At 52.5% G+C, this 25,367-nt stretch overlaps 1 protein-coding gene across 1 annotated transcript in view; it reads right to left on the bottom strand.

The window, feature by feature from the left end:
• The window catches only part of LOC145337571 (steroid 21-hydroxylase-like), a 41,783-nt gene extending 18,169 nt beyond the window's left edge, over positions 1–23,614 (bottom strand). Inside the window, exons 1-10 of the mRNA XM_080182363.1 lie at positions 23,389–23,614; positions 21,815–21,904; positions 19,804–19,958; positions 19,614–19,709; positions 16,400–16,510; positions 16,046–16,132; positions 13,864–14,067; positions 11,491–11,660; positions 10,145–10,248; positions 7,715–7,935 (exon numbers count right to left, since the gene is read on the bottom strand). Of these exons, the coding sequence (XP_080038489.1) occupies positions 7,715–7,935; positions 10,145–10,248; positions 11,491–11,660; positions 13,864–14,067; positions 16,046–16,132; positions 16,400–16,510; positions 19,614–19,709; positions 19,804–19,958; positions 21,815–21,904; positions 23,389–23,614 (1,464 nt within the window). The remainder of the gene's footprint in view (positions 1–7,714; positions 7,936–10,144; positions 10,249–11,490; positions 11,661–13,863; positions 14,068–16,045; positions 16,133–16,399; positions 16,511–19,613; positions 19,710–19,803; positions 19,959–21,814; positions 21,905–23,388) is intronic.
• Positions 23,615–25,367: the final 1,753 nt, after the last annotated feature.

The following is a 25,367-nucleotide window of genomic DNA, read 5'->3' as shown; positions in this document are numbered from 1 at the left end:
AACCAGCTCGAGCTCCTCGATTAGATTCCAGTCTGTAACTCACTCCCGGGTATCTGTTATTCTATATATAAACCACCCCGAACCCCTCGATTAGATTCCAGTCTGTAACTCACTCCCGGGTATCTGTTATTCTATATATAAACCACCCCGAACCCCTCGATTAGATTCCAGTCTGTAACTCACTCCCGGGTATCTGTTATTCTATATATAAACCACCCCGAACCCCTCGATTAGATTCCAGTCTGTAACTCACTCCCGGGTATCTGTTATTCTATATATAAACCACCCCGAACCCCTCGATTAGATTCCAGTCTGTAACTCACTCCCGGGTATCTGTTATTCTATATATAAACCACCCTGAACCCCTCGATTAGATTCCAGTCTGTAACTCACTCCCGGGTATCTGTTAGTCTATATATAAACCCCCTCGAACCCCTCGATTAGATTCCAGTCTGTAACTCACTCCCGGGTATCTGTTATTCTATATATAAACCACCTCGAACCCCTCGATTAGATTCCAGTCTGGAACTCATTCCTGGGTATCTGTTAGTCTATATATAAACCAGCCCGAGCCCCTCGATTAGATTCCAGTCTGTAACTCACTCCCGGGTATCTGTTAGTCTATATATAAACCAGCCCGAACCCCTCGATTAGATTCCAGTCTGTAATTCACTCCCGGGTATCTGTTATCCTATGTATAAACCACCCCGAACCCCTCGATTAGATTCCAGTCTGTACTCACTCCCGGGTATCTGTTATTCTATATATAAACCAGCCCGAGCCCCTCGATTAGATTCCAGTCTGTAACTCACTCCCGGGTATCTGTTATTCTATATATAAACCACCCTCAACCCCTCGATTAGATTCCAGTCTGTAACTCACTCCCGGGTGTCTGTTATTCTATATATAAACCACCCTGAACCCCTCGATTAGATTCCAGTCCGTAACTCACTCCCGGGTATCTGTTATTCTATATATAAACCACCCCGAACCCCTCGATTAGATTCCAGTCTGTAACTCACTCCCGGGTATCTGTTATTCTATATATAAACCACCCTGAACCCCTCGATTAGATTCCAGTCTGTAACTCACTCCCGGGTATCTGTTATTCTATATATAAACCATCCCGAACCCCTCGATTAGATTCCAGTCTGTAACTCATTCCTGGGTATCTGTTAGTCTATACATAAACCAGCCCGAACCCCTCGATTAGATTCCAGAATGTAACTCACTCCTGGGTATCTGTTATTCTATATATAAACCACCTCTCTCCCCTCGATTAGATTCCAGTCTGTAACTCACTCCCGGGTATCTGTTAGTCTATATATAAACCCCCTCGAACCCCTCGATTAGATTCCAGTCTGTAACTCACTCCCGGGTATCTGTTATACTATATATAAACCACCTCGAACCCCTCGATTAGATTCCAGTCTGGAACTCATTCCTGGGTATCTGTTAGTCTATATATAAACCAGCCCGAGCCCCTCGATTAGATTCCAGTCTGTAACTCACTCTCGGGTATCTGTTAGTCTATATATAAACCAGCCCGAACCCCTCGATTAGATTCCAGTCTGTAATTCACTCCCGGGTATCTGTTATCCTATGTATAAACCACCCCGAACCCCTCGATTAGATTCCAGTCTGTAACTCACTCCCGGGTATCTGTTATTCTATATATAAACCAGCCCGAGCCCCTCGATTAGATTCCAGTCTGTAACTCACTCCCGGGTATCTGTTATTCTATATATAAACCACCCTGAACCCCTCGATTAGATTCCAGTCTGTAACTCACTCCCGGGTATCTGTTAGTCTATATATAAACCCCCTCGAACCGCTCGATTAGATTCCAGTCTGTAACTCACTCCCGGGTATCTGTTATTCTATATATAAACCACCTCGAACCCCTCGATTAGATTCCAGTCTGGAACTCATTCCTGGGTATCTGTTAGTCTATATATAAACCAGCCCGAGCCCCTCGATTAGATTCCAGTCTGTAACTCACTCCCGGGTATCTGTTAGTCTATATATAAACCAGCCCGAACCCCTCGATTAGATTCCAGTCTGTAACTCACTCCCGGGTATCTGTTATCCTATGTATAAACCACCCCGAACCCCTCGATTAGATTCCAGTCTGTAACTCACTCCCGGGTATCTGTTATTCTATATATAAACCACCCCGAACCCCTCGATTAGATTCCAGTCTGTAACTCACTCCCGGGTATCTCTTATTCTATATGTAAACCACCCTGAACCCCTCGATTAGATTCCAGTCTGTAACTCACTCCCGGGTGTCTGTTATTCTATATATAAACCACCCTGAACCCCTCGATTAGATTCCAGTCTGTAACTCACTCCCGGGTATCTGTTATTCTATATATAAACCACCCCGAACCCCTCGATTAGATTCCAGTCTGTAACTCACTCCCGGGTATCTGTTATTCTATATATAAACCACCCTGAACCCCTCGATTAGATTCCAGTCTGTAACTCACTCCCGGGTATCTATTATTCTATATATAAACCATCCCGAACCCCTCGATTAGATTCCAGTCTGTGACTCATTCCTGGGTATCTGTTAGTCTATACATAAACCAGCCCGAACCCCTCGATTAGATTCCAGTCTGTAACTCACTCCCGGGTATCTGTTATTCTATATATAAACCACCCCGAACCCCTCGATTAGATTCCAGTTTGTAACTCACTCCCAGGTATCTGTTATTCTATATATAAACCAGCCCGAGCTCCTCGATTAGATTCCAGTCTGTAACTCACTCCCGGGTATCTGTTATTCTATATATAAACCACCCCGAACCCCTCGATTAGATTCCAGTCTGTAACTCACTCCCGGGTATCTGTTATTCTATATATAAACCACCCCGAACCCCTCGATTAGATTCCAGTCTGTAACTCACTCCCGGGTATTTGTTATTCTATATATAAACCACCCTGAACCCCTCGATTAGATTCCAGTCTGTAACTCACTCCCGGGTATCTGTTATTCTATATATAAACCACCCCGAACCCCTCGATTAGATTCCAGTCTGTAACTCACTCCCGGGTTTCTGTTATTCTATATATAAACCAGCCCGAACTCCTCGATTAGATTCCAGTCTGTATATCACTCCCGGGTATCTGTCATATATATTTTTAATTCAATTAGAGCTCGTTGGTTTCACTGGCTAGACCAGCATTTATAGCTGAACCCTAACTCCCCTTGGGCAGGTGGTGACGTGAGCTGCCTTCTCAATCGGCTGCAGTCTCTGAGATGTAGGTACAACCACCGTGCTGTTAGGAGGAAATTCCTGGATTTTGACCCAATGGCAGTGAAGGAACAGTGATATATTTCCAAGTCTGGATGGTGAGTGTCTTGGTGGGGAACCTCCAGGTGGTGGTGTTCCCTGGGAAGTAGGAATAAGTACATTGACGGAGATGAGTACTCACCATGTTGAGGCAGGGTTCTTTATCCAAGCTCCGAATCTGGCTCCTTTTTCTTCCAAGGTACTGTTTGCCTCGCAGTCCCTGATGCCATCCTGACTTTATATAGTGTCTGCGTTCGGGGTAATTATCTCCCAGGGAAATCCTCCTCCAAAGAGCAGGAATCTCAACGCGAAGACAAGCATCACTCAACATTTCTGAGGGGACATTTTTGCAACCAGGATACTCCTTGTGAATAGATTGTCAGGCCAACCACACTAATTGTGTTAAAGTTGGGCTAACTGGCTCACTCCTGTGATAATCGTGCTGTTGTCTTACAAAGTGTTTCTGAAGCTGCAAACTGTCTCTATGGAAACGTGAGGAAGCTATACCGTGGAACTAAAATTAATGGTCCCGAGCCTGAATTATTTGTCATCATAGAATCCCTGCAGTGCAGAAAGAGGCCATTTGGCCCATCGAGTCTGTACCGACCAGCCAGGCCCCATTCCCGTAACCCCACGCACTTACCCTGCCAATCCCATTTAGTGTGACCAATCCACCTAACCCGCGTATCTTTGGATTGCGGAAGGAAACCGGAGCACCCGGAGGAAACCCACGCAGACACGGGGAGAATGTGCAGATTGCACATGGACAGTGACCCAAGCCGGGAATCGAACCCGAGTCCCTGGCGCTGTGAGGCAGCAGTGTTAACCACTGTGCCGCCCCAGCGACTGTGCCATCGTGTGGTCATGAAAAGCTTTGCTTCCATCCCTTCTGATCTGGAAGGACAACATGGCCGCCCTTACTGGGAAGAGTCCTCCGAGAATCTGAGCTATCCCAGCATGCAGCATGTGAGAGCACGGTGTCTCTGGGACGTAGCTGGGAATTGGCTTCATTTTGATTCAGGCGCTGTGGAGACGAACAGTCACTGGTTGGGGTTTGAACATGACTCATTCCTTCAGAGACTCCCGGATTTGTCAGCAGGATTTATGGTGGGCCGTTGGTCATGGTATCTTCACACGAGTGCTTCAACATGGAGGTGCAGCCAGCAGTTAGGAAGGCAAACGGCATGTTGGTTTTTATTGCAAAGGTGGTGGAGTGGGGTGGAAGGAACAGAGCGAGACATCCACACTGCAGTTGTGAATGTGGCGAGACATCTCCAGCACCGTGCGCAGATTTAATCTCCCTATCGAAGGAAAGATATATTCATCACCGAGTGAGTGCATCAAGGATTCACCAGATCCATCTCTGCGATTCACGATACAGAACGAGGACGATACAGAACGGCCCTGTCTTCCTGGAGAAAGGTGATCTCACTGATGTGTGAGCGGGAATGTCAAGGCAGGGTGATGTTTAACCTGGGCCCGGCTCTCAGGATTCAGGGGTCAGCCATTTTGGATGAGGGGGAACCTCTTCACTCGGAGGGGCGTGAATTTTTGGAATCCTCCACCCCAGGCAGGAGTGGATGTTCAGTCAGTATGTTCAAGCATACGGCCAATGGAGAGACATGGTGGGGGAGCTGGGTGGGGGGGAGGGGAGCGGAATAGGGCTGGAAAAGAGACCAGTTACGATCTTATTAAATGGTGGAGCAGGCCTGAGAAACTGAATCGAGCTCCTGTTGTTGTAGAAGCAGGAATAGGTTAGTTAGCCTCTCCAACCTGGTCTACCATCCAATTGGATCACAAGAGTCCGGTTAAAGAGGTGGATAAATGTGTCCATGGGGCAGATCGCTTCCCTGTACTTGGGAGGCTATTGGATTCGAGCATAAAACGTTGGAGCAGAAATAGGCCATTCGGCCCACTGAGTCTACTCCAGGCACCAAGAATCCCATCCCTTTCTTCTTCAGATCACTAATCCTCCAGGATCGCTCCGGGATTCTCCATGAAATTGCGAGTGATCTCCTGTGAGAAATCCCAGGATTAAATGAACCAGCGCAGTGGGTTTAAAATCTAATCACTGCTGTAAAGGGGAACCGCACTCTCTCCACAGCAAGCTGCCACAAACAGTGCTGGCTGGGGGATAACTGTTAGAGAAGTCTCACACTTCTTTTCCTAGGTTGTGTAAGGGAATCTTTTACGTCCAACTGAGGGGGAGGCAGTGCCTCGATTTAACCTCCCAGCTGGCGCCTCAGACAGTGCAGCACTCCCTTCACTGGAGTGTCGACTCTGGTAGGGACACACAGATGATGTCTGCTTCCTGATTGGCCACGACAGGACAGACGGAGGTGGGTCATGTGATCGAACCTCCAGGAGCTTGACCAATCAGAGATGTCTACTCAGTCCCATATGGCTATCACTGTTCCATTTGATTGGAGGATAGCTTGGTGGGCTTTCCAATGGGAATGTGGCCCCTTGACCCAGAGTCATTTCCCTGAAGCTGATTGGTAAATGCACCCCACCCTCCCACACCCACAGTAGTGAGTAACCAATCAGCACCAACAATACAGTAGATCAGATGGACCAATCACAACCAGCATCATTCAGCATGTGGCATTTATTAAACACAAGACACAAAACATGGGTAATTTTTTAGATTCTTTCATGGGGTGGAAACTGGTTAGATTAGCAGTTATTGCCCAGCCCTAACTGCCCCTTTGAGAAGGTGGTGGTGAGCTGCAGTTCCTGTAGGTACACCCACCGTGCTGTTAGGGAGGGAGCTCCAGGATTTTGACCCAGCGACAGTGAAGGAACGGCCGATATATTTCCAAGTCAGGAAGGTTACTGATTTGGAGGGGAACTTGCAGGTAGTGGTGTTCCCAGGTATCTGCAACCCTTGTCTTTCTGTATCGTGGTCATGGCTTTGGAAGGTGCTGTCTGAGGGGTTGGAGAGTTGCTGCAGTGCATCCTGTAGATGGTGCACACTGCTGCTACCGAGCGTCAGTGATGGAGGGATTGGATGTTTGTGGATGGGGGGCCAATCGAGCGGGGCTGCTTTGTCCTGGATGGTATCGAGTTCCTAGAGTGTTGTTGGAGCTGCACCCATCCAGGCAAGTGGGGAGTATCCCATCACATTCCTGACTTGTCCCTTGTGGATGGTGGACAGGCTCTGGGGAGGCAGGAGCTGAGTCCACTCCTTAAACATCTCAATAAAATCACCCCATTGCCACTTCCAGTCAATGCGATGATTTGGCAGCACAGATGCTGGTGAGAACCTGGCTCTCTTTCTCTATCTGTTAGAATATTAAGTCAGATACAGATTAATATAAAAAGAAGCAAAGCCATTACACAGTGAAACCAAAATCACTGCGAACAATTATCAGTCCTTCAAATCCCCCAAAATCCTCTTACCCTCCAAAACCCTGCCACTTATCCCACCCCCACCCCACACCCCTCCCCCCATACCCTCACTCTCCACATCCCACCCCCTCCTCAACCCCTCCCCAACCCACACCCCAGCCCCCACTCTCCACCGCCACGCCCTCCCCACCCCCCCTGCCCCACACCTCCCCCCACCTCACACCCCTCCCCCCATACCCTCACTCTCCACATCCCATCCCCTCCTCAACCCCTTCCCAGCCCACACCCCACCCCCACTCTCCACCGCCATGCCCTCCCCACACCTCCCCGCCCCACACCCCTCCCCCCATACCCTCACTCTCCACATCCCACCCCCTCCTCAACCCCCTTCCCCACCCCACACCCCAGCCCCCGCTCTCCACCGCCACACCCTCCCCACACCTCCCCCCACCCCACACCCCTCCCCATCCCACACCCCTCCCCCCACTCTCCACCACCACACCCTCCCCACACCTCCCCCCACCCCACAGCCCTCCCCCATACCCTCACTCTCCACATCCCACCCCCTCCTCAACCCCCTTCCCCACCCCACACCCCTCCCCCACTCTCCACCGCCACACCCTCCCCACACCTCCCCCCACCCCACACCCCTCCCCCCATACCCTCACTCTCCACACCCCACCCCCACAACCCTATCCCACCCTCTCCCCCACCCCCTCCTCTCCATCTCCCCCCTCCTCCACCCCACCCCCACATCCAACCCCTTCCCCTATTCTCCTCCCCTACACACTCCCCCACACCCCCCACCCCCTCCCCCACCCCACCACCTCCCCCTCACCCCTCCCCAACTCCCCACACCCCCCCATACCCCACCCCTACCCCCACACCCTCCCCAACATCCTCCTCCATACCTCTACCCCCCACCCCACACCCTCCCCACCACCCCACATCTCACCGCCCACTCCACCACCACCCCGCTCCCCACACCGAGCTCCACCCAGCCTTTGGTGTTAGTTGTGTGTGAGCGCTGATCTCTGTACAATCAGTACAGGAAAGGGTTTCGCTTTCAGGAGGATCCCAGGCTGTCCCAGAAGGGGTGGGGGACGTCCCTGATGTCCGGCTGATGTTGGTACCGGCAGGAACTGGAAATCCTTCAGGAGATACGCCATGAAAATGAAGAGTTCCAGCCGAGCTATCGGTTCACCCAGGCAGGCCCGGGGCCCAGCCCCGAATGGAATAATACTCTGCATTCTCCGCTCGCCATCAGCTTCCTCCAGGAAACGTTCTACACAACAAAACAGATCAGTTAACGGCCTCAATTTTCACCCAAACTCAGTCTGAAATATCATCAGAACGTAAGAGGCATGAGTAGAGGTAGGCCATTCGGCCCATCGAGTCTACTCTGCCGCTCACTGAGATCATGACTGATCTGATATGATAATCCTCAACTCCGTTTTCCCGCCTTATCCCCATAACTCTTAAGAGCATAAGAAATAGGAGCAGGAGTAGGCCATCTCGCCCTTCGAGCCTGCCCCGCCATTCAATAAGATCATGGCTGATCTCTTGATTCTGTTACTGATTAAAAATCTATCTACCTCAGCCTCGAACATATGAACCAGCCTCTACAGCTCTCTGTGGTAAAGAATTCCATACATTCACTATCTGGTGAACTGGTGCGGCGACAATAATCTCTCCCTCAATCTCAACAAAACGAAGGAAATTGTCATCGGCTTTAGAAAGTGCCGTGGAGAACATGCCCCTGTCTGCATTAACAGGGATGAAGTAGAAAGGGTCTAGAGCTTCACGTTTTTAGGTGTCCAGATCTACAACAACCTGTCCTGGTTCCCTCTGCGCCGACACTATGGTTAAGAAAGCCCACCAACGCCTCTACTTTCTCAGAAGACTAAGGAAATTTGGCATGTCAGCTACAACTCTCACTAAGTTTTACAGATGCACCATAGAAAGCATTCTTTCTGGTTGTATCACAGCTCGGTATGGGCTCCTGCTCTGCCCAAGACTACAAGGAACTACAAAGGGTTGTGAATGTAGCCCAATCCATCACACAAACCAGCCTCCCATCCATTGACTCTGACTACACTTCCCACTGCCTCAGAAAAGCAACTACCATAATTAAGCCCCCACGCACCCTGGACATTCTCTCTTCCACCTTCTTCCATTGGGAAAAAGATACAAAAGTCTGAGGTCACGTACCGACCAACTCAAGAACAGCTTCTTCCCTGCTGCTCTCAGATTTTTGAATGGACTTACCTTGCGTTAAGTTGATCTTTCTCTACACCCTCGCTATGACTGTAACACTACATTCTGCACTCTCTCATTTCCTTCTCTATGAACGGTATGCTTTGTCAGGATAGCGTGCGAGAAATAATACTTCTCACTCTACGCTAATACATGTGACAATCATAAATCAAATCAAATCAAATCTTTGAGGGAAGAAATTCCTCCTCATCTCTGTCTGAAATGGGCAACCCCTGACTGAGAATATGCCCTTTGGTTGTGGACTCTCCCACAAGGGGAAACAGCCTATCAGCACCTACACTGTCAACCCCCCCGAGAATCCTATCTGGATCAATAAGATCACCTCTCATTCTTCTCAACTCCAGTGAGTGCAGGACCACCCTACTCAGCTTCGTCTCATTAGGAAAACCCCTCCATAAAATAGTATAAAATCCCTAAACCCCACCAGGTCTGCACCAACTCTCTGAAAGAGAATCTTCCCAAGTCTATCCCCCAGTACCTCCCCTCCACCACTCCCCCCAGCTCCCCTTGCCCCCCTGCTGCCCCCCCGACCACCCCACCAGCCCCCTCACCCCCCCCAGCCCACCCTCACACCCCCCTGCCACCTCCTCACACCCCCCAGCCCACCCTCACCCCCCCCGACTGCCCCCTCACCCCCCCAGCCCACCCTCACCCCCCCCGCCAGCCCCCTCACCCCCCCAGCCCACCCTCACACCCCCCCGCTGCCCCCTCACCCCCCCAGCCCACCCTCACACCCCCCGACTGCCCCCTCACCCCCCCAGCCCACCCTCACACCCCCCCGCCACCTCCTCACGCCCCCCCAAACCCCCTCCCCCCCTCGCCCCACCCCGCTCTGCCCCATCCTCACCCAATCCCCATAACCTTGCACATGTACGATGACTAATCCTTCTAAATCTACACCGTTTTGAACACTATGAGCAACGGAACATTCCTGGAATCAATCCAGCGGCCTTTCTCTGGACTGCCTCCAATGTCAGTATATCTTTCCTTTGATAAGGAGACCAGAATTGTTCACAGTATTCGAGGTGTGCTCTAACTAGTGCCTTGTACAGCCAGACCTCCCTATTTTAATTCTCCATTCCCTTTTAAATAAAGGCCAACATTCCCTTTGCTTCCCTGATGAGCTGCTGTTTGTGATTCGGGCCCCGAATCCCCCCCCGAGCTGCACTTTCTGCAGTTTTTCTCCATTGTCCCAGTCCCGATCCAGTCACCATTACCGGGTCTGAAATGTGTCGGGTCCGTCCACTGGCTTTCGTCCTGGTGAGCCCCAAACAGGTTGGTGATGACATTGGTTCCTTTTTGAATAAAATAACCTGCAACACTTCAGGGGGAAAAAAAAAATCGCTGAATATATCAGTCTTCAAAATCACTGAATAAATCAATCTTCAAAATCACTGAATAAATCAATCTTCAGAATCACTGAATAAATCAATCTTCAAAATCACTGAATAAATCAATCTTCAGAAATCGCTGAATAAATCAGTCTTCAAAAATCACTGAATAAATCAATCTTAAAAAAACGCTGAATAAATCAATCTTTAAAAAATCGCTGAATAAATCAATCTTCAAAATCACTGAATAAATCAATCTTAAAAAAACGCTGAATAAATCAATCTTTAAAAAATCGCTGAATAAATCAATCTTCAAAATCACTGAATAAATCAATCTTAAAAAAACGCTGAATAAATCAATCTTAAAATATCACAGAATAAATCAATCTTTAAAAAATCACTGAATAAATTAGTCTTCAAAATCGCTGAATAAGTCGATTTTAACAAAGACTCAAAGAATCATAGAATCCCTGCAGTGCAGAAGGAGGCCATTCAGCCCATCGAGCCTGGACTAACCACAATCCCACCCAGGCCCCATTCCCATAACTCCCTGTCACTTAAATAAAAACACTTGTGTTAGTAAACTCTATCGTCTGGACTGCTTTCCATTGCCTGAAGGAATGGGACTGGAATTTTCCAGAATATTCTTTCCCTTATTGGCCAAAGGGCTATTTTTTTCTCTTCCCCATTTTGTCCCTCCACCCCCACCCATCCCTCACCCCCCTACCCATCCAAACCACCCCCCCATCCATCTCTACCCCCCACCCATCTGCACTCCCCACCTATTCATACCCCCCATCCATCCGCATGACTGCCACCCATCCACACCCCACAACCCATCTACAGCGCCCCCCCACCCAACTGCATCCTCCCATCCATCTGACCCCCTCACCCATCCCACCCCTCCTCACCCCCCACCCATCCGCACTTTTCACCCATCCACACCCGCAACCATCCACATCCTTCCATCTATCCGCATCCCACCCATCCAAACCCCCTACCCATCCGCACCCCCCACCCATCCACACCCCCCCACCCATCCGCACCCTCCACCATCCAAACCACCCCTTCCATCCACATCCCCCCACCCATCCACACCCCACCCATCCACACCCCACCCATCCACACCTCACCCATCCACACCCCACCCATTCACAGCCCCCCCCAACCTGTCTGCACCCCACCTCCCCACCCCCAGCTTGCTGAGTGTTGGTGGGGGGATTGGGTTCTACCTCGAGTCGCAGGTTGCCTGGTGTAGCAGGGAGAGAGGGACGACTGGTCTCAGCCGCAGAACCTCAGCGATGGTGGCAGACAGAAGGGGCAGCCTCTTCCGGTCAGCGTAGGTGGGGTAACTGCCTTCTCCCAGCAGCTGAGAAAGCTCACTGTAAATCCTGTCCTGGATCTGAAAGACACAAAGGGGCTGAGTGGGGAGAGGGGAGCGCCCACATGAGAAGTAGGAGCAGGAGGAGGCCATCCAGCCCTTCGAGCCTGCCCCACATGTGTCCGCCTGTGGACACGGGTCTCAGTAACAGTGGCATCACTTGTCCTGCTGTTCATTCCTGCCTGTTTGCAGCTGAGGGCAGGATCTTCCAGTCCGAGCAACGGCAATCCGGGGGGTGTGGGGTCTCCTGCAAGTTGGGGTCCCAATGATGAGGGATCACCGGGGACCCCGTTATGGGGTCTATGGTGCCCCCTGGTAGGCTGGGGTCCTCGGTGGTGTGGGGTCCCCCGTAGTGTGGGGTCCCCGGTGGTGTGGGGTCCCCGGTGGTGTGATGTCCCGGTGGTGTGGGGTCCCCCGTAGTGTGGGGTCCCCGGTGGTGTGGGGTCCCAGTGGTGTGGGGGTCCCCCGGTGGTGTGGGGGTCCCCGGTGGTGTGGGGTCCAGTGGTGTGGGGTCCCGGTGGTGTGGGGTCCCCGGTGGTGCAGGGTCCCAGTGGTGTGGGGTCCCCGGTGGTGTGGGGTCCCCAGTGGTGTGGGGTCCCGGTGGTGTGGGGTCCGGGTGGTGTGGGGTCCCGGTGGTGTGGGGTCCCCGGTGGTGCAGGGTCCCAGTGGTGTGGGGTCCCCGGTGGTGTAGGGTCCCCGTGGAGTGGGGTCCCGGTGGGGGTGGGGTCCCCGGTGGGGGTGGGGTCCCGGTGGTGTGGGGTCCCCGGTGGGGTGGGGTCCCGGTGGGGTGGGGTCCCGGGGTGTGGGGTCCCCGGTGGGGTGGGGTCCCTGGCAGGTTGGGTCCCCGGTGGGGTGGGGTCCCCGGTGGTGTGGGGTCCCGGTGGTGTGGGGTCCCCGGTGGGGTGGGGTCCCCGGTGGGGTGGGGTCCCTGGCAGGTTGGGTCCCCGGTGGGGTGGGGTCCCCGGTGGTGTGGGGTCCCTCGTGGTGTGGGCCCCCGGTGGTGTGGGGTCCCCGGTGGTGTGGGGTCCCGGTGGTGTGGGGTCCCCGGTGGTGTGGGGTCCCCGGTGGGGTGGGGTCCCCGGTGGTGTGGGGTCCCCGGTGGGGTGGGGTCCCCGGTGGTGTGGGTCCCCGGTGGTGTGGGGTCTGGGTGGTGTGGGGTCCCCGGTGGTGTGGGGTCCCCGGTGGTGTGGGGTCCCGGTGGTGTGGGGTCCCCGGTGGTGTGGGGTCCCAGTGGTGTGGGGTCCCGGTGGTGTGGGGTCCCTGGCAGGTTGGGTCCCCGGTGGTGTGGGGTCCCGGTGGTGTGGGGTCTCCGGTGGTGTGGGGTCCCCGGTGGTGTGGGGTCCCCGGTGGGGTGGGGTCCCCGGTGGTGTGGGGTCCCCGGTGGGGTGGGGTCCCCGGTGGTGTGGGTCCCCGGTGGTGTGGGGTCTGGGTGGTGTGGGGTCCGGGTGGTGTGGGGTCCCGGTGGGGTGGGGTCCTCGGTGGGGTGGGGTCCCCGGTGGGGTGGGGTCCTCGGTGGGGTAGGGTCCCCGGTGGGGTGGGGTCCCCAGTGGGGTGGGGTCCGGGTGGGGTAGGGTCCCTGGCAGGTTGGGTCCCCGGTGGTGAAGGGAGTAACCAACAGGAAACCCGTTGACAGTAGCGGGACTGGACGATTCCACCACCGGCCAATGGTAAACCACCTCTGCTGCCACAAAACGCACCATGGAAGGGAACGGAAAATCTGATTGGCTGACAGCTCTCCTGGGGCGGGGCTTCCTTCCAAGGGCGGAGAGAAGTCCTGCTCTCTGCCAATCAGAGCTCAGTTGATCCGATGAGAGTTGGTGGGAACTCAGGATGGCACAGTGGTTAGCACTGCTGCCTCACAGCGCCAGGGTCCCGGGTTCGATTCCGGCCTCGGGTCACTGTCTGTGTGGAGTCTGCACATTCTCCCCGTGTCTGTGTGGGTTTCCTCCGGGTGCTCCGGTTTCCTCCCACTCTGAAAGACGTGCAGGTTAGGTGGATTTTCCATGCTAACTGTGTGTAGTTACGGGGCTATGGAAGGGAGAGGGCCTGGGTGGGATGCTGTTTCAGAGAGTCAGTACAGACTCAATGGGCTGAATGGCCACTTGCTGCAGTGTTGGGATTCTGTGGTGAGTCCTGGGCACTCACCATCCGATAGTTCCGAGTTGTCTGTAGGAATGGAGGGATTGCAGGAAGGACCATGTACAGATGTTGAGCTCCCACTCACCTCTGGCCTGTGGGTCAGGAGAGCGAGCGCCCAGCCCAGGGTGGAAGATGTCGTCTCTGTCCCTCCCACAAACAGGTCGACAATGGCCATGTGAATGTGCTCCTCGGTGAGCTTTCCCAGCTCAACACTGCCTTCCCGCTGCTCCCAGAAATACTTCATCAGTGCGTCCGTCACATCTCGCACCTTCCCTTTCTGAAATGTCTCCTATAACGCAAAGCTTCCAATGTTATATCGCCTGCTCTCAGCACTCCCTCAACCAACATCTGCTGCTAAAACCCACAAACAACACCTCCAACTTAAAGCTTTTCTCTTTCAAACCCAACTCTTCCAAAACCTTACCCCTCAGTGCCCAAACTGTGCAGGTTAGGTGGATTGGCCATGCTAAATTACCCCTCAGTGCCCAAACTGTGCAGGTTAGGTGGATTGGCCATGCTAAATTACCCCTCAGTGCCCAAAACTGTGCGGTTTAGGTGGATTGGCCATGCTAAATTACCCCTCAGTGCCCAAAACTGTGCAGGTTAGGTGGATTGGCCATGCTAAATTACGCCTTAGTGCCCAAAACTGTGCAGGTTAGGTGGATTGGCCATGCTAAATTACCCCTCAGTGCCCAAACTGTGCAGATTAGGTGGATTGGCCATGCTAAATTACCCCTCAGTGCCCAAACTGTGCAGGTTAGGTGGATTGGCCATGCTAAATTACCCCTCAGTGCCCAAACTGTGCAGATTAGGTGGATTGGCCATGCTAAATTACCCCTCAGTGCCCAAACTGTGCAGGTTAGGTGGATTGGCCATGCTGAATTACCCCTCAGTGCCCAAACTGTGCAGATTAGGTGGATTGGCCATGCTAAATTACCCCTCAGTGCCCAAACTGTGCAGATTAGGTGGATTGGCCATGCTAAATTACCCCTCAGTGCCCAAACTGTGCAGGTTAGGTGGATTGGCCATGCTAAATTTCTCCATAGTGTCAGGGGGATTAGCAGGGTAAAAGTGTAGGGTTAGGGGAGTGGGCTGGGATTGCTGTCGGTGCAGACTCGATGGGCTGAATGGCCTCCTTCTGCGTTGTGGAGACTCTATGATTCTCTGACTCTCCTGATCTCAGTATTCCCCTCCAGCCCGACATTCCTCCAGGATCCTGCACGCCTCCAATACCAGCTCCTCTCCCTCCGACACTACCACTGGATCACTGCCTCCTCACTAACAGGACAGCCGGATATAGCTGCAGCTCTTAAGGTGCTGTTCCCTCACCGGTGGGGGGGGTGACCCTGAGCCCGCGCTCTCCGTCCGCGAGATCTCCAGTGGGGCCAAAATCCGGCGATCCTGCCCCTCGAGTTTGTGATCCTCGATTATCACTCCCCTCGCCACTAAAATCATCAGGTTAACACCCGTAACGGGCGAGAAGCTGATGATAATACATTGCAATCAATTTTAATGTAATTCTAACCCCCACATCGCCCCCCCCCCGCCATAAACTCCCCCTTTAGCTGATCTTCAAACCCTGTCCATGTGAACTCACGCTGGTTTCACCCGGTCATGGGGGTTCCACCCCCCGTGGGTGCAAAGGTCAGTTTAGCCTCCAGGGAAAAGGGGCAGGGCCTGGAGGAGCCCTGGTACTGACCCCTGGCCCCGAGCCCGCAGCACAGTGCCCACCCGTGCTGGGGCAGTGCCAGGGTGGGCCCTACGCTGATATCGGGGGAGTTGTTCGCAGCAGGGTGATGTGAGCAATGCCAGAGATGGGGGGGGGTGAGGGGGATACCAGCGTTGGGGGAGAGGGAGATGAGGGTGATGGACGGTTGGTGAGGGAGGGGGCAGACGGCTGACAGCTCCGTGGCAGGAGGAGGGGGGGGCAGTTATTTTCGGTCCGAAGGGGCAATCTCAGTGCAGCCACCTTTCCTGGAGTGTTTTGCCCTCACCCCTCAACGCGATGGGGTGAAATACCAACCCCCCCACTCCCCTTCCCCACCCTCTCATCCCTCCCTCACCCCCCCCCCTCAACCCAGTTTCATCTTGACAAAGCGCTGTAAGATCTGGAGAGAAAAGCAGCCAGTTTGTCCAGAGAGAGTCTCCTCCTGAGACAAGGCCATTCAGCCCATCGTCTCTGAGTGAGAGACATCACGCACACGCTCAGTAGCTGCTGTCTGGGTTCACCCTTTTTACTGAATGATGATAGAATGGCGCTCACTCACCTTGTGTCTCTCAATCTGTCCACGCACAAAGCAATCTCTTTTCTTCACTGCCCTCTGAAAATCCTTCCAGGCGGAATTGGGAAAATGCTAATGATAATAACACGGGGGAGAGATAAGAACATTCAGAGCTTGAATATCCGCATTGATTGACAAACAGCCAGAAACTGGGAGCTGGCGATGGGCAGCGTGGACAGGTTTGACAATTGGTGCTCAGTCTGTGTGAAATCATTGCCAAATGTTATTCAGCAGCAGCCAGCGACACACTGAGTGTGTTACAGACAGGGTGATGCTGCATGGTATGTACACAGAGCACCCTGAGACTGCAAGGGGTGAGGGGGGTGGAATCGATCTTACCTGTAGCATGGGAAACATGTCCAGGAGGCTGATAGCAGAGGATCCCCAGAGTCTGACCAGCTCCAGCACACAGTCATGTATATCCTGCAGCTCAGCACCACTCTGCTCAAACTGAAATCAGTCAAAGAATCAAATATGTAAATATAGAGAACAACTAAAACCACCCTGTGTGTGTGTGTGAGTGAGTATGAGTGTGTGAGTGAGTGTGTGTGAGTGTGAATGTGTGTGTATGAGTGTGTGTGTGTGTGTGCACATATATGTTTGTGTGTGCATGGGTGTATGTATGTTTGTGCACATGTGTGTGTACATGTATGTTTGTGTTGTGCATGAGTGTGTGTATGTGTTTGTACATGTGTGTATGCACATGTATGTTTGTGTGTATGCCTGAGTGTACGTATATATTAGTGCACGCGTGTGTGTATGTTTGATATGCATGAGTGTATGGATGCATTTGTGCACGTGTGTGTGTGCATTCATCAAGTGATCCACTGACCAACAGTGATCCATTGAGTGATCCACTGACTAACATTGGGTATGTGTAGTCCACTGACCAACAGTGGTCCTGTATGTGATCCATTGACCAATGTTGAATCTGTGTGTGATCCACTGACCAACACTGACCCTGTGTGTGATCCACTGACCAACAGTGATCCAGTATGTGATCCACTGACCAACACTGCCCCTGTGTGTGATCCACTGACCAACATTGACCCTGTGTGTGATCCATTGACCAACAGTGATCCAGTATGTGATCCACTGACCAACACTGCCCATGTGTGTGATCCACTGACCAACACTGCCCCTGTGTGTGATCCACTGACCAGCATTGACCCTGTGTGTGATCCACTGACCAACACTGACCCTGTGTGTGATCCACTGACCAACATTGACCCCGTGTGTGATGCATTGACCAACAGTGATCCAGTACGTGATCCACTGACCAACAGTGCCCCGGTATGTGATCCACTGACCCTGTGTGTGATCCACTGACCAACAGTGATCCAGTATGTGATCCACTGACCAACACTGACCCTGTGTGTGATCCACTGGCCAACATTGACCACGTGTGTGATTCATTGACCAACAGTGATCCAGTACGTGATCCACTGACCAACAGTGCCCCGGTATGTGATCCACTGACCCTGTGTGTGATCCACTGACCAACAGTGATCCAGTATGTGATCCACTGACCAACACTGACCCTGTGCGTGATCCACTGACCAACACTGACCCTGTGTGTGATCCACTGACCAACACTGACCTGTGTGTGATCTACTGGCCAACATTGACCCTGTGTGTGATCCACTGACCAACACTGACCCTGTGTGTGATCTACTGACCAACACTGACCCTGTGTGTGATCCACTGACCAACACTGACCCTGTGTGTGATCCACTGACCAACATAGACCCTGTGCGTGATCCACTGACCAACACTGACCCTGTGCGTGATCCACTGACCAACACTGACCCTGTGTGTGATCTACTGACCAACATAGACCCTGTGCGTGATCCACTGACCAACACTGACCCTGTGCGTGATCCACTGACCAACATTGACCCTGTGTGTGATCCACTGACCAACACTGACCCTGTGTGTGATCCACTGACCAACATTGACCCTGTGCGTGATCCACTGACCAACATTGACCCTGTGTGTGATCCACTGACCAACACTGACCCTGTGCGTGATCCACTGACCAACATTGACCCTGTGCGTGATCCACTGACCAACACTGACCCTGTGTGTGATCCACTGACCAATACTGACCCTGTGTGTGATCCACTGACCAACACTGACCCTGTGTGTGATCTACTGACCAACACTGACCCTGTGTGTGATCCACTGACCAACACTGACCCTGTGTGTGATCCACTGACCAACACTGACCCTGTGTGTGATCCACTGACCAACATAGACCCTGTGCGTGATCCACTGACCAACACTGACCCTGTGCGTGATCCACTGACCAACACTGACCCTGTGTGTGATCTACTGACGAACATAGACCCTGTGCGTGATCCACTGACCAACACTGACCCTGTGCGTGATCCACTGACCAACATTGACCCTGTGTGTGATCCACTGACCAACACTGACCCTGTGTGTGATCTACTGACCAACACTGACCCTGTGTGTGATCCACTGACCAACACTGATCCTGTGTGTGATCCACTGACCAACATAGACCCTGTGCGTGATCCACTGACCAACACTGACCCTGTGTGTGATCCACTGACCAACATAGACCCTGTGCGTGATCCACTGACCAACACTGACCCTGTCCGTGATCCACTGACCAACATTGACCCTGTGTGTGATCCACTGACCAACACTGACCCTGTGTGTGATCTACTGACCAACACTGACCCTGTGTGTGATCCACTGACCAACACTGACCCTGTGTGTGATCCACTGACCAACACTGACCCTGTGTGTGATCCACTGACCAACACTGACCCTGTGTGTGATCCACTGACCAACATTGACCCTGTGCGTGATCCACTGACCAACATTGACCCTGTGTGTGATCCACTGACCAACACTGACCCTGTGCGTGATCCACTGACCAACATTGACCCTGTGTGTGATCCACTGACCAACACTGACCCTGTGTGTGATCCACTGACCAATACTGACCCTGTGTGTGATCCACTGACCAACAGTGACCCTGTGTGTGATCTACTGACCAACAGTGACCCTGTGTGTGATCCACTGACCAACACTGACCCTGTGTGTGATCCACTGACCAACAGTGACCCTGTGTGTGATCCACTGACCAACAGTGACCCTGTGTGTGATCTACTGACCAACAGTGACCCTGTGTGTGATCCACTGACCAACACTGACCCTGTGTGTGATCCACTGACCAACATTGACCCCGTGTGTGATCCACTGACCAACAGTGACCCTGTGTGTGATCCACTGACCAACAGTGATCCTGTGTATCATCCATTGACTGATCCACTGATCAAGTGAAGCAGAGAAGCTCAGCAAACATGGACTGCAGGTTGCCATGGTGCTTGCTGACCTTTGACCCTGTGACCTGCGGGTGAGGGGCAGAGACAGCCCCTGATGGGGAAGGCCAGGTCAGCGGTTACCATGGTAACCAGCACTTCCGTCCCTCTGTCACCCAGGAGAGAGAGAGAGTGCAGTCCGGTGAGTGACCAGCGGTGAGGAGGGAGGGGACAGGAGGATCATGGTGAATATTTACCTCGGTGCCAAAGATCAGCGAGGAGATGACATTACAGGTGGACATGGAGAAATCTCTGGCTGTGTCCACTGGCGTTCCCACATAGCCCCGGAATACCTGGAGGAATCAGAGAGAGAGTTGGTATGTCAGACCCCCCCCCTCAGGTAAGCTCCATCCATCCACACCCTGCACGGAACATTCCGGATTGTACCTCACACAGTTTCCGAGCCTCGCCTTCCACCACAGCCTCCAGCGCCAGGACCCGACTCTGCTGGATGGCTCCGTGCACCAGTTTCTTCTGGATTTTCCAGCTGGCGGTGTAATCTCCGAGGCTCAGGTCCTTCCCACCAAAGGAGATGAAATTTCCTGCAGGGAACAGGTCAAAGGTTAAGACAAGTCTGTAACCTCCCGTCACTCCCCCCACCGCCCCCAGGCTGTAACCCCCCCTCACCACCCCCACCCAGGCTGTAACCCCCACCCCACCCCCCAGGCTGTAACCCCCACCCCACCACCCCCCCCAGGCTGTAACCCCCCCTCACCACCCCCCCCAGGCTGTAACCCCCCCTCACCACCCCCCCCAGGCTGTAACCCCCCCTCACCACCGCCCCCCAGGCTGTAACCCCCACCCCACCCCCCAGGCTGTAACCCCCACCCCACCACCACCCCCAGGCTGTAACCCCCCCCTCACCACCCCCCCCCAGGCTGTAACCACCCCCCCTCACCACCCCCCCCAGGCTGTAACCCCCCCTCACCACCCCCCCCAGGCTGTAACCCCCCCCTCACCACCCCTCCCCCCCCGCCCCCCAGGCTGTAACCACCGAGCACCCCCCCAGCCCCCCAAGCTGTAACCCATCATCGCCCCCACCCCCCCAGGCTGTAACGCCCCTGACTACCCCACCCCCCCAAGGCTGTAACCCCCACCCCACCCCCCAGGCTGTAACCCCCACCCCACCATCCCCCCCAGGCTGTAACCCCCACCCCACCACCCCCCCCAGGCGGTAACCCCCACCCCACCCCCCCCCCCAGGCTGTAACCACCCATCACCACCACCCCCCCGCAGCCCCCCAGGCTGTAACCCATCATCACCCTCACCCCCCCCAAGCTGTAACGCCCCTGACTACCCCACCCCCCCAAGGCTGTAACCCCCACCTCACCCCCCCCAGCCCCCCAAGCTGTAACCCATCATCGCCCCCACCCCCCCAGGCTGTAACCCCCTCCCCCAGGCTGTAACCACCGAGCACCCCCCCGCCCCCCAGGCTGTAACCCCTCCCCCAGGCTCTAACCCCTCCTCTGCCCCCTCCCAAGCTGTAACTCTCCCCCTCTGCAGGTTATAACACCACACCACCCCCCCCCAAGCACCCTCAGGCTGTAACCGCCCATCACCCATCCCTCCAGGTTATAACCTCCCCACCCCCCCACCCCCCAAAGCTGTAACTCCCACCCCACCCCCACTCCCCACCAAGGCTGGAACCACCACCCCCCCCACCGAGCATCCGTTATAAACTCTGCCCAAAGACAAGGGGCTGAACATTAGGCCCAATGGGACAGATCATCTATGGGAGGAGACCATTCTGCCCATCGAATCAACCAGGAGAGAGGGATTGAAGAGAACAGAGAGAGAACACAGAGAGAGAGAAGAGGGCAAAGAGGAGAGAGAGTGGACGGGAGGAAAGTGGAGGAGAGAGAGGAGAATGAGGGGGGAGGGAGGAAAGAGGAACATGAGAGTGAAGAGGAGAAAGTGGAGAGAGAGAGAAGAAAGGGAACAGGAGAGAGAGAAGAGAGAGAGAGAGAGAAGAGAGAGAGAAGAGGAGAGAGGGAAGAGAAAGAGAAGAGGAGAGAGAGGAGAGAGAAATGGAGAGAGTGAAAAGGAGAGAGAGTGAAGAGGAGAGATTGGAGAGGAGAGTCGGAGATATGAATCATTGTGGAAATGATTCCAAGTTTGAGGATTGGGTGTCAGCTCAGTGTTTTATGTTATTTTGCTGGATGTACGGTTAAAGCTGCTGAATCTTCCCCCTTGGACAGAGCTGGCCTCCATCCCCTGAGTATCACAGACAGACAGACAGTCTGAACACTGACCCTCTGAGCTACTCCCTCCCACACACTCATCCAGCCCAGGGTCTCAGGGTTCAGAGGAACACTGTGATCAGCCCTTTAACCCCCCAGCAAGCTGAGCTGACCCCCTCCTCTCCGGGCAGTGGAATGATTGAAACCGGGTGTGATACCTATAAACGTCTGGGGCCTTCCTGCAAAATCTGCCGCTCTCTTGAGCAGAGCCTCTCTGATCAGCTCCGTGCTGTTCAGCACCACGATTTCTGCAACACAGTCAATGGTTTGGCATTTTTCAGTATGAACATTAACAACGGGCTTACGGCCCAGAGACAGGCCATTCAGCCCAACCATGCTGGTCTTAACACCCCACACCCAGCCTATCAGCACATCCCACAAATCCCCTCCTGTGTTTGTGCAGCTTCAGTTTAAACACACCCAGACTGTTCACGATAACCACTCCGCGAATCCCACAGTCTCACCACTCTCCGGGTAAAGATATTCCCCAATCACCTCCCTGCGTTTATTTGTGACTGTCACATTGATGCGGGAGGCCAGTGCAGTCCACAGCCTTTAATACATAAAGATAAGGAATATCTAAGATAGTAACAGGATTTAGCAGAAACCCTTTGACCCGAACACTTATTGATTTAAAGGCCAGAATATTACCAGTGTTCAGGCCAGCAGGATTTTCCCATCCTGCTACACGGAGATTCGGCTGGGAGTCAAACTCTCTGACCTCGCTGCAGAGTGAGCGAGGTGTGACCCATCGGTAAGGTCACATCCGAGATTCCGGGGAAAGGAATTACTTAAACAAAGGTAAAAATTTATTATCCAACTGACAGTAAACTCAGTCCTAATGTACGATCTCACACACACACACACACTCGCACACACACACACTCACACACACACGCACTCATACACAAACACACATACTCGCGCACACACACACTCATATACACACACACATACACATATATATACACACACACATACACATATATAAACACACACACACATACACAGGCACGCACACACACAAACACACACACACACATACACATATATACACACATACACAGGCACGCACACACACAAACACACATACACACACACTCATAGACATATATACACACACACATACACAGGCACGCACACACACAAACACACACATACACGCACACACTCGCACACATACACATACACTCATACATATATACGCACACACATACACACACATTCATAGACATATATACACACACACATACACAGGCACGCACACACACAAACACACATACACGCACACACTCGCATACATACACATACACTCATACACATATATACGCACACACATATACACACACGCACACACACACACACACATACATATATATACACACACACTCTCATACACATGTACACAAACACACACACACTCATACATATATATACACACACACATACCCACACACACACACACACTCATACACATATACACACACACATACACAAACACACACACACACTCACACACAAACACACGCACTCTCACACTCACGCACATGCACTCACACTCATTCACAGACACACACACACACACACCACCCACTCTCATACACACATACATGACTATTAATGTTCACACTCTAACCTGGTTACTTCCCCCAGTCTCTCGATCATTTCTGGTACCTCTCGGTATCTCAGTATTGTCAGTGTTCCCCGACACTGAGTCTCCCGCATTACGAACCTTGTCTCCAAGCCCGCAGTCTGTAGATTGGCCCGAACCTCTTGGCCAGTTCAGTGAGGTGGAGATGGAGGTTCTGCCGTCGCAGATCCCGCAGGTTGCCTATCAGAGGCAGTGAAGGTGGACCAGGCAGTTCCTGTCGGCTGCGTTTCTTCTGGAAACTTCCACGCCTCCAGAACTTTAGAGCTACAAAGAGGGAGAGAAAGCTGAGTAGGAAGATGGCTATCATGGTGAGATGTTCTCTTGTTGCAGTGAGGCTGCTGTGAAATGTGGCAATGTCGGAGTGATGCTCAGTGTCCTTCAGATTTGGAAGGGTCAGCTTGGGTCAGTTCAGCCTACAGGCTCTGATTAAATGGATTACTTGACACTTTGTCGCATGACTTGCCTATTGGTTGGCCGATAGACCATCCTTGTGACGTATCACCCTCCTCGGCCGATCGGTTAGGTTACCTGTTAGATTTTAACCTGTTGTTGTGAAACTTATCCCTGTGCCCAATGTCTCATCACTAAAATAGCAGCTCCAACAGTGCAGCATTCCCTCAGTACCGCACTGACATGTCAAGCTAAACAACCCTCCAAATCTAAAATTCTTTAGTACAAAGGGCTGTAGATTCTGGGTCATTAAGTATGTTCAAGGTGGGGATAGACAGATTTGTAATCAGTAAGAGAAACAGGGGATAGGGCGAGAAAGTGGGGTTTGGGATTATCAGACTCGATGCGCTAAATGGCCTACTTCTGCTCCTTTGATTTGATTTATTATAGTCACATGCATTAACATACTGTGAAAAGTATTGTTTCCCGCACACTATGCAAAGTCTACTGCTCATAGAGTACATAGAGGAGAGAGAAAGGAGAAGGTACAAAATGTAGTGTTACAGTCATGGAGAAAGATCAACTTAATGCGAGGTAGGTCCATTCAAAAGTCTGACAGCAGCAGGGAAGAAGCTGTTCTTGAATCGGTCAGTGCATGACCTCAGGCTTTTGTATCTTTTTCCCAACAGAAGAAGGTGGAAGAGAGAATGTCCGGGGTGTGTGCGATCCTTGATTATGCTGGCTAATTTTCCGAGGCAGTGGGAAGTGTAGATGGAGTCAGTGGATGGGAGGCTGGTTTGCGTGATGGATTGGGTTACATTCACGACCTTTTGTAGTTTCTTGTGATCTTGGGCAGAGCAGGAGCCCATACCAAGCTGTGATACAACCAGAAAAGATGCTTTTCCATGGTCCATCTGTAAAAGTTGGTGAGAGTCCTGTCTCCTATGTTTTAGGACCTGATGGAGATGAGGAGGAATTTCTTCGCTCAGAGGGTGGTGAATCTTTGGAATTCTCTGTCCCAGAGACCGGTGGATGTTGAGTCATTGAGTAAGGTCTAGACTGAGACTGATAGATTTCTGATTGATAGATAGGCAGGAAATGGTGTTGAGATAAATGATCAGTTATGATCTAGTTGGATGGTAGAACAAGCTGGAGGGGCTGAATGGCCACCTTCTGCTCCTATTTCCTCTGTTCCTATTGGAGAGTGAGAGAGATTGGGAAGGGAGTTGGAAATTGGGTGGGGTAGAAACCACCAATCACAGTGAGTAACACCAAAGTGAATTTTGAACAGCCATGATGGTTGCCGGGGTGATGGGGGAGAATTCTATCTCTATTCCTACCTGACCCACAAGGAATGCTGGAAAGGTAATCCCTGTCCTGAACATCTCCTCACACGAGCAAAACTCAACACGGAAAAGCTGCTAAATTTTAATCAGACTCAAATTTTTTTCATGGGATATGGGTGTCGGAGGCTGGGCCAATATTTATCGCCCATCCCAAGTTGTCCTTGAACTAAATAGCTTTCTGGGCCTTTCCAGAGATCATTTGAGAGTCAACCACGTTGCTGTGGTTCTGGAGTCACATGTAGGCCAGACTGGGTAAGGACAGCAGATTTCCTTCCCTAAAGGACACCAGTGAACCAGATGGGTTTTTATAACAATTGGCAATGG

The sequence above is a fragment of the Carcharhinus amblyrhynchos genome, unplaced genomic scaffold (assembly GCF_965287045.1).
Source record: "Carcharhinus amblyrhynchos unplaced genomic scaffold, sCarAmb.v2.hapA scaffold_52, whole genome shotgun sequence".
Classification (NCBI taxonomy): Eukaryota; Metazoa; Chordata; class Chondrichthyes; order Carcharhiniformes; family Carcharhinidae; genus Carcharhinus; species Carcharhinus amblyrhynchos.
Note: the sequence above shows the minus strand (reverse complement) of the source record. Positions and strands in the feature narration are given on the sequence as shown.